This window comes from Leptonychotes weddellii, chromosome 10, assembly GCF_054177405.1.
Source record: "Leptonychotes weddellii isolate Sample4059 chromosome 10, ASM5417740v2, whole genome shotgun sequence".
NCBI lineage: Eukaryota > Metazoa > Chordata > Mammalia > Carnivora > Phocidae > Leptonychotes > Leptonychotes weddellii.
The window spans coordinates 16,723,853-16,737,859 of record NC_138378.1 but is presented as its reverse complement, the minus strand read 5'-3'; the positions used below and the strand labels follow the sequence as shown (position 1 = coordinate 16,737,859).

General features: G+C 47.2%; 1 protein-coding gene across 1 annotated transcript in view; it reads left to right on the top strand.

Annotated features, from left to right (window-relative positions):
* The first annotated feature begins 8,990 nt into the window (after nucleotides 1-8,990).
* Nucleotides 8,991-14,007, top strand: part of TOP1 (DNA topoisomerase I) — a 90,230-nt gene continuing 85,213 nt past the window's right edge. The window contains exons 1-2 of the mRNA XM_081832786.1: nucleotides 8,991-9,270; nucleotides 9,593-9,617. Coding sequence (XP_081688912.1) covers nucleotides 9,238-9,270; nucleotides 9,593-9,617 — 58 coding nt within the window. The 5' untranslated portion in view covers nucleotides 8,991-9,237. The remainder of the gene's footprint in view (nucleotides 9,271-9,592; nucleotides 9,618-14,007) is intronic.

Sequence of the window (14,007 nt, the reverse complement as noted above, 5' to 3'; positions counted from 1 at the left end):
TGAAAAGTCTGCAGAGGAAAAAAAAAATCAATTTGAAATAGATTGTGTTGCCATTTCTCCCAAAATAATAGAAGAGCCAGGCTCAGGGTTGATAGAGGCATTTAGAGTTTTCCACTTTCTGCCATCAAACCTTTGAGGCCAGGTTCCCACGCAAGAGTCTGCCTGGCTTCCCAGCCCCAAGGGCCATCTCATAAAGCTCTCAGAACACTGTCTTGTGATTGATGCTTTACTTATTCATCTCTTCTTCTGGACTGTAGTTCTTCCAGTCCATCACAGCACCAGGGCCCAGCACCAAATAGGCATCAGAAAATGTTAGTAGAGCTTAACATCATCATCACAGAATCTGAGGAGGAACGTCCATCCCCTGAGCTGGGGCTATCTTTCTCCAGCTCTGTCACCAGAGCTGGTATCTGGCAGACAACTTCCTTAGCACCTGCAATGGAATCCTGGAAAGGGAGAGACAGATCATGCACGACTGGACTCTGCCTTTTGGGAGGAGACTATCCCCAGGGGCCTGGATGAGCCATCCTGAGAAACAAGTTCTCTGAGTCAATCCTCGAGTGAGTTCTGGAGGGAAAGCCTCCAGAATATTGGAGGTGAGGTTTGAAGCAGCTTGTGGCTTCTGAGAGGCAAAAAGAGGTGTCTCCTCCAAAGGGACCTGCCTCCTTATCTCACCCAGAAAGATAAGGAAGCATATCAGTTCAATTGTGCTAGTACTTTATCAAAGGGGTTGGGATGATTCAAAAGACCCTAAACTAGAAATCAACAGACACTTTTATTAAATATGAGTATGTCTTGCCCATCATAAAACAGACAAACAGGAGCACCTGGGTGGCTCAGTCAGTTAAGCGTCCAACTCTTGGTTTTGGCTCAGGTCATGATCTCAGGGTCCTGAGACTGAGCCCCGTGTTAGTGCGGAGTCAGCTTGAGATTCTTTCTCCCGTTCCTTCCCCCCTGCTCTTCCCCCTGTGCTCTCTCTCTCAAACAAACAAACAAAAAACAAACAAAAACCCTCTTAACCCCAGGTTATTCTAATTACTGCATTATGTTCCTCTTCCTGTTTATAGCTAAGCCCTCTAGAACAACTTGTCTAAACTTGCTATGCTCTACTTCCTCACCTCCTATTCACTTCCTAACGCAGTCCCGTCCCTAAAATATGGCTTTCCTTCTAGGCCCTCCCAGATGATCTCATCTAGTCTAATGACCTCAGGTATCACCTTTAGCACACACTCTCCTGAACTCCAAACCCATATATCTAATCGCCTACTAGACACCTTGACTTGGCTAACCTCAGAGTTAATGTAAAGAGCTGAACTCATCATCTTTCCCCCACACCAGGTCACCCCCAAGTGTTCCCTGCCTTTGTGAATGACATCTCCATCCATATCCTTGATCTGCCCTTCTCCCTTTCTCTTACATGTATAGTCAATTGTTGATACATCAACCCTCTGTCATGAATATCCCTCAAATGCATACACTTCTCTTTGTCCTCATGGTTTTTTGGATCAGAAGCATAATTACCATCATTTTTGCCTAGATGACAATATCAACCTTCTTACCTGTGGTTTAACAAGCCTCCAATCTTGACTACTTCAAATCCATTTTTTTATATTGTAGGTAACATTTCCTAAATACATATTGACTATGTCTCTCTGTTGCTTAAAACTCATCAGTGGTTCCCCATCGCTCTCAGGATAAATTCCAAACTCCTTAACCAACACAAAACACGCTGCATGAGTTAGGCCTTGCTTACCCCTCCAGCTAATCTCTCACCACGATGCCATACTCTGTGCCTCAGCCATCCTGAATTGCCAAAAGCTCCGCCAGTGAACCATACTCTGCCCAATTTCCAAGTCTTTGCCCATCTGTTCCTCGACCTCCAGTGCTCATCTCCGCTTGCCTTCTTTATCCTCCCTAACCTTCACCTGGCCAACTTCTGTTCCCACCTTCAGGCTTCAGTTTAAATGTCGTTTCCACTGAGAAGCCTTGCTTGTCTCCTTAATTCTGGGATGACAGCTCTGCTAAAGGGCTCCTACAGCAAACATACTGTACTTTAACCCCAAAGCACTTATCATAGTAGATGGCAATTACTTGTCCTCTTATCTGTCTCACTTACCGGGTCCTTGAGGGCAGGGACCACATCTGTCTAGTTCATGGCTAAATCCCTAGCACTAGGCATAGTACCTGGCTTGTAGTTGGAGTATATGTGGGTGTGTCTGTGAGAGAGAGAAAGAGAGATGCAGTGAAGGGGCAGATGCCATGAGAATCCTAGGGAATGAGAGACAAATAATTACAGGTCTTGGCCAACTCTCAGAGGTTGTAGCCATTAATGGATGTGGAGGACAGGATCAATTCAAGAGGCTCCCAGGCTTTGAGCCTGTACAACTGGAAGCAGGTCAGCTATTTCACCAAGCATTGACCATAGAAGGGAAGGGTAGGTTCAGGGAAAAGTTGAACTCAGAGGCAGGGGACTGTGGGGGCCATCAAGCAGACATATACAATAGGCAGATGGGTAGATTTTCCTATAGCTCCAAAAAAAAGTCAAGACTAGAGACACCCATTTGAGAGGCTATCTACAGAAGTCAATATGGAATCTGTAAAGTTTCCAGGAGGAGGGTAGAGAGAGAAGAGAAAGTTGATGGCAGAAGCCTCGGGGATATTTACAAAGCGCTGGGAGATGAGGAAGAGGGCAGAAAATGGCATTTGCAGGGGTCGGAGGAAAGCCAAGAGAATTCGTGGTCATTGGAACCAAATGGAATGGGCCCAGAGAATGTGCCCATCCACATCACTGTGTGCTGTGAGGAGGTAGAGGAGAATAAGGCTATACTATTTGAAAAGTAGGAAGTCTCTGATTAGAATGGAAGTCAGATCAACAGTGTTTAAGGGATGGGATATAAGACAGAAAGGCCTTCAAACTTGATTTGGGGGGCACCTGGGTGGCTCAGTCGGTTAAGCGTCCCACTCTTGATTTCAGCTCAGGTCATGATCTCAGAGTACTGAGATGGAGTCCCACATTGGACTCTGCGCTCAGTGGGGAGTCTGCTTGAGATTCTCTTTCTCCACCTCTCCCTCTGCCCCTCCCCGCCACATGCGCGCGCTCTCTCTCTCTCATACACAAATAAGTCTTTAAAAAAAATTTTTTTTATTTGGGCAAGTTGTCACCTGCTGGTTATTAAGCAAGGCTGCTAATTTTGTTCCATTTTCTTAGAGAGTCATGCTGGGTCAGCTTGGGGTTTCTCTCACTCTGAGAATTTTCCAGTATCTCTGGAGCCCCAGTTTCTGCCTCTTTGCCTCCCCACACCTGCTGTTCTCGGGTTGGAGGCAGCGGGACCTGAGCAGCCACAGGCCATCCCAGCAGTCACGTCCTGTGAGAGGGAACGTCGGAGAGAACCACCATCACAGCTTCTCTTTGGGCTGTCCCCTTGTGACAGTCTGCATCTTCATAGTCTTTCCGAGTGACCCACCATGGTTAATGATGCTTCTGAAGCACTTGCTGCAGGCTCCACGGGCCTCCTGACTTGCCTGTCTCCAGGGCCAGCTCTGCCAGACTGTCCCCACTCTGCTGCCCCTGGTCGTTCTCACACCTGCTCACCCTGAAATGGCTCCGCAGTCCCTGGGAGAGACCTCTCCACCTTCCCAGCCTCCTCCCCTGCTGTACCTCCCCTCACCTGTACCCTTTGCTTCCTTCTGACCACAGCTACTCTCATGCCCATGACTCTGTACCTCTGCATAGCTTGTTCTTCTTGCTATAATACCTTCCCTTCTATTCCACAGGCCAGTCCCTCCTCGTCTTTCAGGAATGGCACCCAACGGGAAGCCTTTCCTAATATTGCCCCAACCACCACTGGTGAGGAGGATGTGCTTTCCCCACACCAGCATTCCCACAGCAACTGGTAGCTGGCCCCCCTCTTCCCTGTTCTTCCTTGTACCTTATGGTAATGGTTGGGGAATATGTCTGTCTCGTTATCAGACTAGGAACTCCTCCAAAATGAGGATTAGGTGTTATTAATATCTATACTCCCAGGGTGTACTGAGTTCCTATCTACTACCTAGTCACCATTCCTTCATTCCTCATGGAATATTGGTTGAATGCATAAATGTCCTCATCACAGAACGGATGTCTTCTGGCAGGAAGATAAAAGGAAGTACGAGAAAATGGACTCTCCTCCTCGCCCTGAGTCACATGGCCAGGCTCCTACATCCTTGTTGCTGTTCTATCATTCCATGACTCAAGGGTTGTCAGTTTTCCTGTTAGTTCTTTTCTTTTTATTCCACAAATGTCAACCTTTGCTGAGCTGTTTAATTACCAGCAGGCAGAGGGTGTTTCCGGTTGGTACTGGGATCATTCATCTGAGTCTCCTTCCTGGGGTGTCCAAATCTCAAAAGGCAGCAGGTCCTTAGACAAGGTGCCACGGGCAAGGAGGACTTCCAGAAGATACCGCTGTCCAAGAATTGGCGGGGTGGAGACTGTGCCAGCATCCAGGGTCAAAATGCTGGGAAGGGTGTCCAGGGGGCATAACATCAGGGGTCCAGAGCTGGGGCCAAATGGTGACAGGCCTTGAAGAGTGCCCAGGAGTCAAGTGTAGATTAGGACTGAGTATTACTCAGAGCTCTTGGTCTTAAGTGACCCATTGGTGCTTAATCGAGTAAAAGGCGGGATTTATTTAAAGGTATAGGGACAGGAGTGAAATAAGGCCTGAGGAGATAGTAGGAACCAGAGCCCTGAACTCTATCAGGGCCTTCTCTCTCCTCCTCCTTCTCTCCCCCTTCCCCAGTTTTCTCTGGCCCTCTTGACAGAAAATACCACCAGGGCAGCTCCCCAGTGTACCTACTATATATAGATCCATCCACAGGAACAGAAACCCAAACACTCTCTCCTTCCCAGTTCCAAAGTCTCAAGGAAGCTGATCCGAGTGACTTGAATCAACCTGGGCCAAACAACTGTAGCCAGAGGGACAGCTGCATATTTATACATATGTGTACAAGGTGCAGAAGGACAGTTCCCTGAAAAGCAGAGGTTGTTCAGACAACCTTATGGGTGTTCAGTTCTGGAAGCCAAGTGTTAGGCCAAAGTGATAAGAACAATCCCAAGAGACTCAGAAGCAAACGAAAGCAGGCTGGATCTTGGGTGACAACCTAGACCAGGTGGCCTGAGTTCTGGTCATTCCAAAGAGCCCCATCTCAAAAGGTAGTGTGGAAAAAAGGGTTTCTGAGCGTACATACATTTTGGAGATGTTGCATGCCATGTCCTTCTCTTTAAGATTCGCATATGTATCAGAATGTTGACAAATCTGAGAAGTCCTATGGGAAAAGACCTGTTTCGCCTTAAATCACAACAATGTATGTGTGTATGGAGCCCTTCTTTTACTGGAATATCTATAAATCATCCACCTTTCACAGTGCATACTTTGGAAACAGGCCTACAAAATCAGCTGTCATTTGCTAGTTGTTTTTATAGGGGCTGGGATGGTCCATGAGTGAGCAGTCTTGATTTAAAGGAGTGTTTCCCAAGCCTCATTTATTTGTCTATGACCTTCCTGGGGTTTGTCTTATATACGTCCCCTCTGTGCTATTATTTGATATTTTTATTTAAATCAATCAATCAACTTTTTATTTTTTGAAGTTTTTAAAGAGATTTTATTTATTTTTTATTTGAGAGAGAACAAGAGAGAGAGAGAGAGAGCCCGAATGGGGTCAGGGGCAGAGGGAGAAGCAGACTCCCCGCTGAGCAGGGAGCCTGATGTGGGGCTTGATCCCAGGGACTCCGGGATCATGACCTGAGCCGAAGGCAGATGCTTAACCAACTGAGCCACACAGGTGTCCCTCAATCAACCAACTTTTTTTTAAAAGATTTTATTTATTTATTTGTCAGAGAGAGAGAGCGTGCATGCAAAGCAGGGGGAGCAGCAGGCAGAGCAGGCAGAGGGAGAAGCAGGCTCCCCACTGAGCAAGGAGCCCGACGAGGGACTTGATCCCAGGACCCCCTGGGACCATGACCTGACCCAAAGGCAGACGCTTAACCAACTGAGCCATCCAGGCACCCCAATCAATCAACTTTTTAAAAGCCTCATCTTAAACAGTTATATCCTTAAAATCATGGATTTGATGTGGTGGTTAAATTTTTTTTTCCTCATACACATGGAAATACATACATAACAATTAAAGTAAAACTGTTTGTCCATGCACTACCTAGAATTTTCTCAAGTACTAGGGGTAGATGGACCATATTGCAGGGACACTGGTTTGGGGTGTTAAGAGTCAGAGTGGCCATGTGGGCTTGGGTAAGCCAATCAACCTCGGAGCTCTGCCAGCCACACATGATGGCAGAGAGATTCAGCCTGTGTTAAGATGCCTGCACACCTGCGTGTTTGTGCAGGGGACCACACCTGCTATGCCATTTTGGAGTCTGTAATCTGTTTTTATGCCTAACCAGATCTCCCTTGGAGCGACCTGGAAATTAAATGCAGATTCTCCCTGGGCTTTGGGGGCTGGCAGTAAAGTAGTGCTAGGAGGCCCTGTTATTCCCTAAGGCAGTCCTTGAATTCTCTTGGCCTAACTGCAACAAACAGATAGGATCGAAATGCCTCACCTGGTAGCCTAGGATTGATTCTGAGATGGGAAGTCTATTGAAAGACACCACTAGCAAGGTGAAACTGGTTCTGGCAGATTGCTTGAGAGAAAGAACAAAGCTTTGGAGTCAGGGAGACCTGAGTTTAAATCCAAAATTCAGCACCTACCAGCTGTGTGTTCTCAAGAAATTTTTTTTTATAGTCAAATAAAATTCCACCATTATCATCATTGTCCAGAGAAGGAAACTGGGGCTCAGAGAAGTTAATCAACCTGCCTGAGGTTACACAGCTTATAAACAGCAGAGCAGAATTCACACCTAGATTGGTTTGACTTCCATGTGTGCGCTCCTGACCGCTGTATTACCCTGCTTTCTTTTTTTTTTAAGATTTTATTTATTAATTTAATTGAGAGAGAGAGAGCGCGAGAGAGGGAACACAAGCAGGGGGAGTAGGAGAGGGAGAAGCAGGCTTCCCGCCGAGCAGGGAGCCCGATGCAGGGCTTGATCCCAGGACCCTGGGACCATGACCCGAGCTGAAGGCAGTCGCTTAACCAACTGAGCCACCCAGGTGCCCCTATTACCCTGCTTTCATCCATGATTGATTGCATGCCTCTTCTGTAGGATCTGTTGCTGGGTGCTGGGGATGAAGCATCAACCAAGAGAAACCTTGGGTTCAATAGGGGAGATAGATATAAAATCACTCATTACCCCCTTTAGTAACTTAATAACAATTGTGATAAGTATTACAAAGGAAAAGACACTCTATGAGGGGCACTTGATCTGGGTGAGGAAAGAGGGAGTCAGAGAATGTGGGAGGGGGGATCACTTTGAGAAAGTGATATTAAGGTTGAACTTTGAAGCATTCACAAGAATGAACCCCAAAGTGCTCACCACTAGATGCGCTAAGAGATGATTTCAAGGGTCCATGGATGGGCACTTTTCGTATTTATCTGTAAATGATATCATAGACATTATTATTTCATAGATATTATTACTTAGGAGGAAGCTAAGTAAAGAAGGGGATCAATTAAAATATTAAGTAAAATAGTGGAAGTGGTTAATAGATATGGCAAAATTCACAAAAGTCACACTTGAATGAAGCAGGTTATGTAGCAGGGCCCTGGCGGCTACTTGAAGAATTCTGAGCTTTATACCACAGTGATGGGAAGTATTGTGGGAAAGGGTAAGTTAGATCTGCACTTTGAAAAATTCACTTTGGCTACTGTTGGCTAGCAGCTTGTGAGAAGGCCAGAGTGGAAAGAGGGACCCTTGTTAGGAGTGTATTATGATAATCCAAGCAAGAGATAACGCAGATTTTGAGAGATGCGTGGGCAGAAGAGGTAGATGGGTTTAAGAGATGCAATCAGCTGGACTAATGAGAAAGGAAGGAGGAAGATGTCCAGGGTGGAGCTTTTCTAGGTAGGTGGAAGAAGATGGCGAGTTCAGCCCTGGAGAAGCTTGTGAGGTATCCAAATGTAGATGTCAGACAGGAGGTTGTAGGTCACTTATCCCTGACACAGTTTAATAAAATAGCCCCGCAGAGCTATCCTGTGGATTCAGAGTAGAGAACACAGTAGGTGCTCCATAAACGGCAGGTCTTTGTCCTATTCATCTCACTTCTGCCCTATAGTGTGCTAGGGATACAGCAATGGACAGAGCCAGGTCCTGTTTACCCAGAGGTCCCATTCCCTTTGGCCCTTTGCATCACCCCCTTTTTCAGCACGATTCCTGGCTCACAGTAGATGCTCAATGTTTGTGGAATGAACCAATGAAATTAGGGCTCTTGCGACCCAGGACTATATTTACCCGGCTGAAAACTGGAGCTAAACCAGACTTTTGGTTGGTTAAAAAATTAAAATAAAATTTAAGAAGTGGAGTGAAATAATGCAGAATGTTGGAAGGCCTGGACAAAGACTAGGGAGGGACCTCCTGCCTCCAGGCGGCTTCGGGGACCGGTTAGGGAGCGAAGAGGAGCTGGTGAAAGGTCTGGGGCCCGTGTGGCCAAGGTATGTTCAGCTGCAAAGTGTAGAGAAGCAGGACAGCAACTCCGCCCAGGGCTGCCGCGGTCCCGCCGCGGTCCCGCCGCGGCCTTTAAAGGCCCACCACGTGGCCGCGCTGCCGGCCGGGGTCCGGGGGCGGTGTCTGGGTTGCGCCTGCGCACTGCTTCGCAGCGGAGTACGGGGTTCCGAGAAAAGGCGCCGGGAGAGGAAGGAAAGGTTGTTCTGGGTGGGCGGCCGTGGGAGGAGTCGGCTTCTTATGCAAATCACAGCGGCGCGCTTGGGCTAGGGGGCGGGGCTTGCGATGCAAAGTGGGGCCCGCCTTTGAAAGCGTGAGGGGGGCGGGCCTCGCAACCCTCAGCCTCTTTCCGCGAGTCTCTGACGTCGGCGACGTCTCGTTTAAAAGCGGCCGCGCAGGCGCAGTGAGCCGAAATGCGAACTTAGGCTGTTACACAACTGCTGGGGTCCGCTCTCGCCGCCCGCCCGGCAGTCAGCGTCGCCGCCGCTGTCGCCGTCTCAGCCGCTCCGGGAGTCTCAGGCCCGCAGCCGCCGCCGCATACCCGCACCTCCGGGAGCCTCCCGGAGCCCCCGTCCGCCCGCACAGGCCGGTCCCGACCGTCTGCGTCTCCTCGGCGCCCCTCGCCGCCAGCCGCACTCGCCGCTCCGGCCGACATGAGTGGGGACCATCTCCACAACGATTCCCAGGTACGGCTCGGCCGGGTCCTCCCGGCTCCCCGCCCCGGCCCTCCGCGACCCCCGGCGCAGGCCCCGGCCCCGGCCCCAGCCCGGCCGCTTTGACAGGCCGGAGCCCCCGGCCAGGGGCGGCCGGGCGGCGGAGCTGGGCGCGCTAGGCCTCGGGCGAATGCCTCGAAGTTACAGATTGGGGGGATGGTTGCCCCTTATGGCCGTTCCCGGGGCCCCCTTATCCTGGGGGCGCAGGGTGGGCTAGGCCCCCGGCCCCGCGCGCTCGCCTCCCGCGGGGTGAAAGGAGCCTGTTTGTTCATATTCCCTCCTTTTCTCTCTCCAGATTGAAGCGGATTTCCGATTGAATGGTGAGTGTGCCCCCCGCCCCGACCCCGGGTCCCCCGGCTGCCGGCCGCCTACCCCGCGCCCGGCCGGAGCCGGGCAGAGGACAGACATGGCGTCCCAGAGACTAAGTCCCGGCTCCTCGCTCACCGGCCCCATTGTTCCCATCGGGCCGCCTCTGGAGCCCCTTTCCGGGGACCCCAGCCCCCCCAGACCGCGGCCCTCCCAAGAGGGGGCAACGGAGACCCGGCGTCGCCCGCCGCGGGGCTTCGGGCAGCCTTTCCTGGCCCGGATTCCTCCCGGGAAAGTCGCCTTGTCGACAGTCGGGACTTAGTCTCTGCGCCATTTTCTTTTTCTCTCTCCTCTCCTTTCTGTGCCTGTGTCTCTCTCCCTCCCTCGGCTCTTTCCTTGAGCAGCCCAGAAAGAGCTTTCTGCAGAGCAAAGCCGTGTAAATCACAGACCTCACCAGAGAGGGAAGGGTGGGAGACTGAATTGTTACTATTTTTTCAAAGGAGAACTTTATTTTGGGGGTTATTCCCTTTCTGCTTCTTGCTTGTTTCCTTTTCCGTTTCCAGAATGAAAGATACCCTTCGGCAACTGTTGATTTGGGGTGGGGGTGGGGGTGTAAGATGTTTACGATGGGAATTATGGTTCTAAAACTAAAGCCACCCTTTGTGGAGTTTATCATATTTTGAGGTTGTTTTTCCCAAGTTGTGTTCTTTGCGAAGGTAGTAGCAGTACTTCCCTTCAGAAAGTTTGCAAGTCCTCTATGGGCCATCCAATGTAAATGTTGGATTCGGGCATATAGATTTTTTAAAAAAAATTTAAAGTATTCCTGACTAGAACTTTTCATGGTGGCTGAGGTTCCTAATGCAGTGTTTTTGTTTTTTTAGAACCGCAGTTTAGTGTACTTGTCAGGAGGAAAGGTTGTTGAGCATCTCATCTGGACCCTGATGTATTGGCCTTTGCTTTTGGGCTGTGGGGAAGAAAAAAAAGATTTTATTTATTGAAACAAAGAGTAGCCAGCACCCACCCCTGTTTCCTGTTCTTTTTCAGAAGCCGCTGTTCTTCAGGAGTCAAGAGCTAGGTTGCTTTTCCCAGATCTTTATGTTTTTGACCCCTTATCAGCCAAATCAAGGCATTTATTCTTTGAGTATTTCCACTTCAGTCATTCAATGAAGAGTCCCCCAATAAAAAGCTCACCCTGTGGGCTTTTCAACAGTCTTATTGAAGGAGAAGGTACCCTCTGTAGCGTGCTGGGAATTCCCACTGATTCTGATGGTACATAATCCTGCTCAGTTGAGTTCGGGTTCCGGGAACCTCTCCAATGGGAGAAGCTGATGAGTAGGTTTTCTGATGTTGTAATCAGCAGTCCGTTGTGTTAGCCTGCTCTACTGAGAGCAGCCTTATGTTCAGAGTTGTAGTGGGCATCTAACAAGAGATGTGACTCTCTGCAAGGAAGGATTGTGGTTAAAGTGTAGCACTTCTTGAGCACCTAATAAGTGCCAAACATTGCGTCGTGCTAGAGCTGAACCTTTGGTCACAATGCTTCTTGCCCTTAGTTTAGTCCTTGGGAGAGACATAATTAGTTAATTATAAGGTAGGTGATGAGGTGTATGTATACCCAAAATGCTTTGAGAAATTAGGGGACTTAATTTTGTCTGCGGGTGGGGAAATTTCTCAAAGGAGGTGACTTCTGAGCCGAGAGTTGTGCAAGACTAGGTGCTGAGTGTCAGGAGTTGGAGTATTTCTTAACTATGTTTAGGTAACCTATCAGGATTTTAAAAGGGTGATGAATCCCCTGCAGTTGAGAAAGCTGCAAAGAGTATAGATGTTTCTTACTTTTTTTTTTTAAGATTTTATTTATTTATTTGACAGAGGGAGACACAGGGAGATAGGGAACACAAGCAGGAGGAGTGGGAGAGGAGAAGCAGGCCTCACACTGAGCAGGGAGCCCAACGTGGGGCTCAATCCCAGGACCCTGGGACCATGACCCGAGCCGAAGGCAGACGCCTAATGACTGAGCCACCCAGGTGCCCCAAGTACAGATGTTTCTTGGGGATGTGGGAGCAAAGAAAGGATGTGGCAGATGAGGATGTAGAGTCCTTTTGACCTCTCTTGGAGGAAGGTAGGAGCTTAACAGGAAAAGTGTTCTTTTGACTTTAAGATTGGGCTTAGTATATGGTGTATTTAGTAGTGAAACAAAGTTTAGTCCTTTCTCTTCAGAAAGTTAATCTCCATGGTTCTCGTTTAAATTATGCAAAGGAATTATTGAGTATGTGATGATTGTTGGCTGGGTAAATTATTGATCTTTAATGCCATTTTTATAGAAACCGAAGTAAACTGAGTATATTGACTTTTAGAATGTGATCACTTGTAATTGTTAATATTTATTGAATGCTTAGTGTCTGCCTGGCACAAATCTCCGGTCTTTCCGTGGATCATCTAATTTGATTTAATCCTTGGAAGGACCCTATGAGTTAAGTACTATTATCTCTATTTTATAGATGAGGAGACTGAGACTTAGGTATGTTTACTAGCTTGCTTGTGGGCAGGTGAGTCTGGCATTCCAAAGCTCCCAAGCTTAGCCAGTATGCTATATATATGATTGCAGTATGACCAAATTAAAAGCTGCACATCTCTACTTTCTTACAGAGCTGATAAATGTGGGAGGGAAGGATTTGATAGTTTGTCATTTGCTTACTTTTTAACTAAACCTGCTCCTTCAAGAGAAAAAGCACTTTTAACTGCCTCCCCACCATCCTAAGTGTCTGACACTGGAGTAATTATCTTTGTAAATACTGTCTAGAAGAAAGATGTAGTGTTAGTAACTGTGTGCTTGCTCTCTTAAGTAATACCCTGTTAACTAGTGATTGATTTATGTAATTATGAAAGACAGTTTTTAAAAAATAAAAATCAGTGTTAAATTATACTCAGACATGTCATTATTGATCTTTGTATTAAGAAGAGTTTGCTGAAGCATGATCTTAAGTGGACTTAACCCAACTTACAGAGTAACTGTGCAAGTTCATATATACAAACATCCCTCATTCTACCTGCCCTCATCCCTTAAGATCTAAAAGACTTTTTGTCCTTTGGAGCTCATTCTTTACAATAGTTAAAACTGTTGCTCTTCGTTTGGAATTTACAATGTTCTGGCCCATACTCAACTGCTGAGAAAATCTGTTATTTGTGAAGTGCGTTTATATTTAAAATACTGACGTGAACTGGGCATTTCAGGAGCAGAAACCATAATCTTTTACCTACCTCTCTTCTTTCTAAGTGTTGGTAGCACTAACTGTGGTGGGGCTGAGTCATTATTACATACTGTGCAGACTGCCGAGCTATCTGTAGCGTTGATAAAGGTAACGTCACATTGGGGTTTAGTGATCCATCCTTCTGCTGTTTCAGGGACTTGGAGTTTTTGCCTGTCTACTCTGGATTTGTGGGGTTCCTCCCTCCCTGCGATGAGCAAAGTATAAGGCTTGATTCAATTAGTGATTAGTTAGTCTAAGTAATGTTATGGGATCATAGTTGGACGTCATGTTTGGTGTTGATTCTGCTTAGCTTAATGGATTCAGATTGTATGGAGGAATTAAATATAAATAGTCTCTGATGCTAACAGATAGTTGTATTTCTGTGTGTTAGTTGCAGATTAAGGTGGGGGGTGGAAAGATTGATGATGTGGCTATCTGGAAATTCCCATCACATTTTTTTTTTTTTTTATTTGAGACAGAGAGAATGAGAGAGAGAGAGCACATGAGAGTGGGGAGGGTCAGAGGGAGAAGCAGGCTCCCCGCTGAGCCGGGAGCCCGATGTGGGACTCGATCCCAGGACTCCGGGATCATGACCTGAGCCGAAGGCAGTCGCTTAACCAACTGAGCCACCCAGGCGCCCTCCCATCACATTTTTAAAACTGCAAACTGATGGCACCTTCAGATGAAATCTGGCACATCTTCCTGCTCAATCCAGAAACACTTAAGCATCGGGCTCTGGTGTTTTCTTTCCTTCTACAACCAAACTCCTTGGAGCACCTTTTCAGAATTAGTGACTGCTGTGGAATCTTTATACTACACTTAGACATGAAACAAAGTTGTTTGTCAACATGGGCTTTTTAGATTACTAGCATATCAGAACTCCCAAACAAATTTTAGATTCTGATGTTTCTGGTAAAACTAGAATATCCAGGAGTTATTAAAGGAATCCGAAATACCTCATAGTTTGAAAGGTGAAAACTAGGTAATATTGAGGTCTCCAACTCATACTTTTCTTTGGTAAGTAGATAAAATGGAAAATAGAAATCCAGAATCAGTCCCCAAATCTCATTTTAATCAATAGCAGCAAAAAAAAAAAAAAGGTCTGGCTTTTTTCTTTAACAGCATAAAAATGAGGAATTGTGAGAGTTTGAAAGAGTGA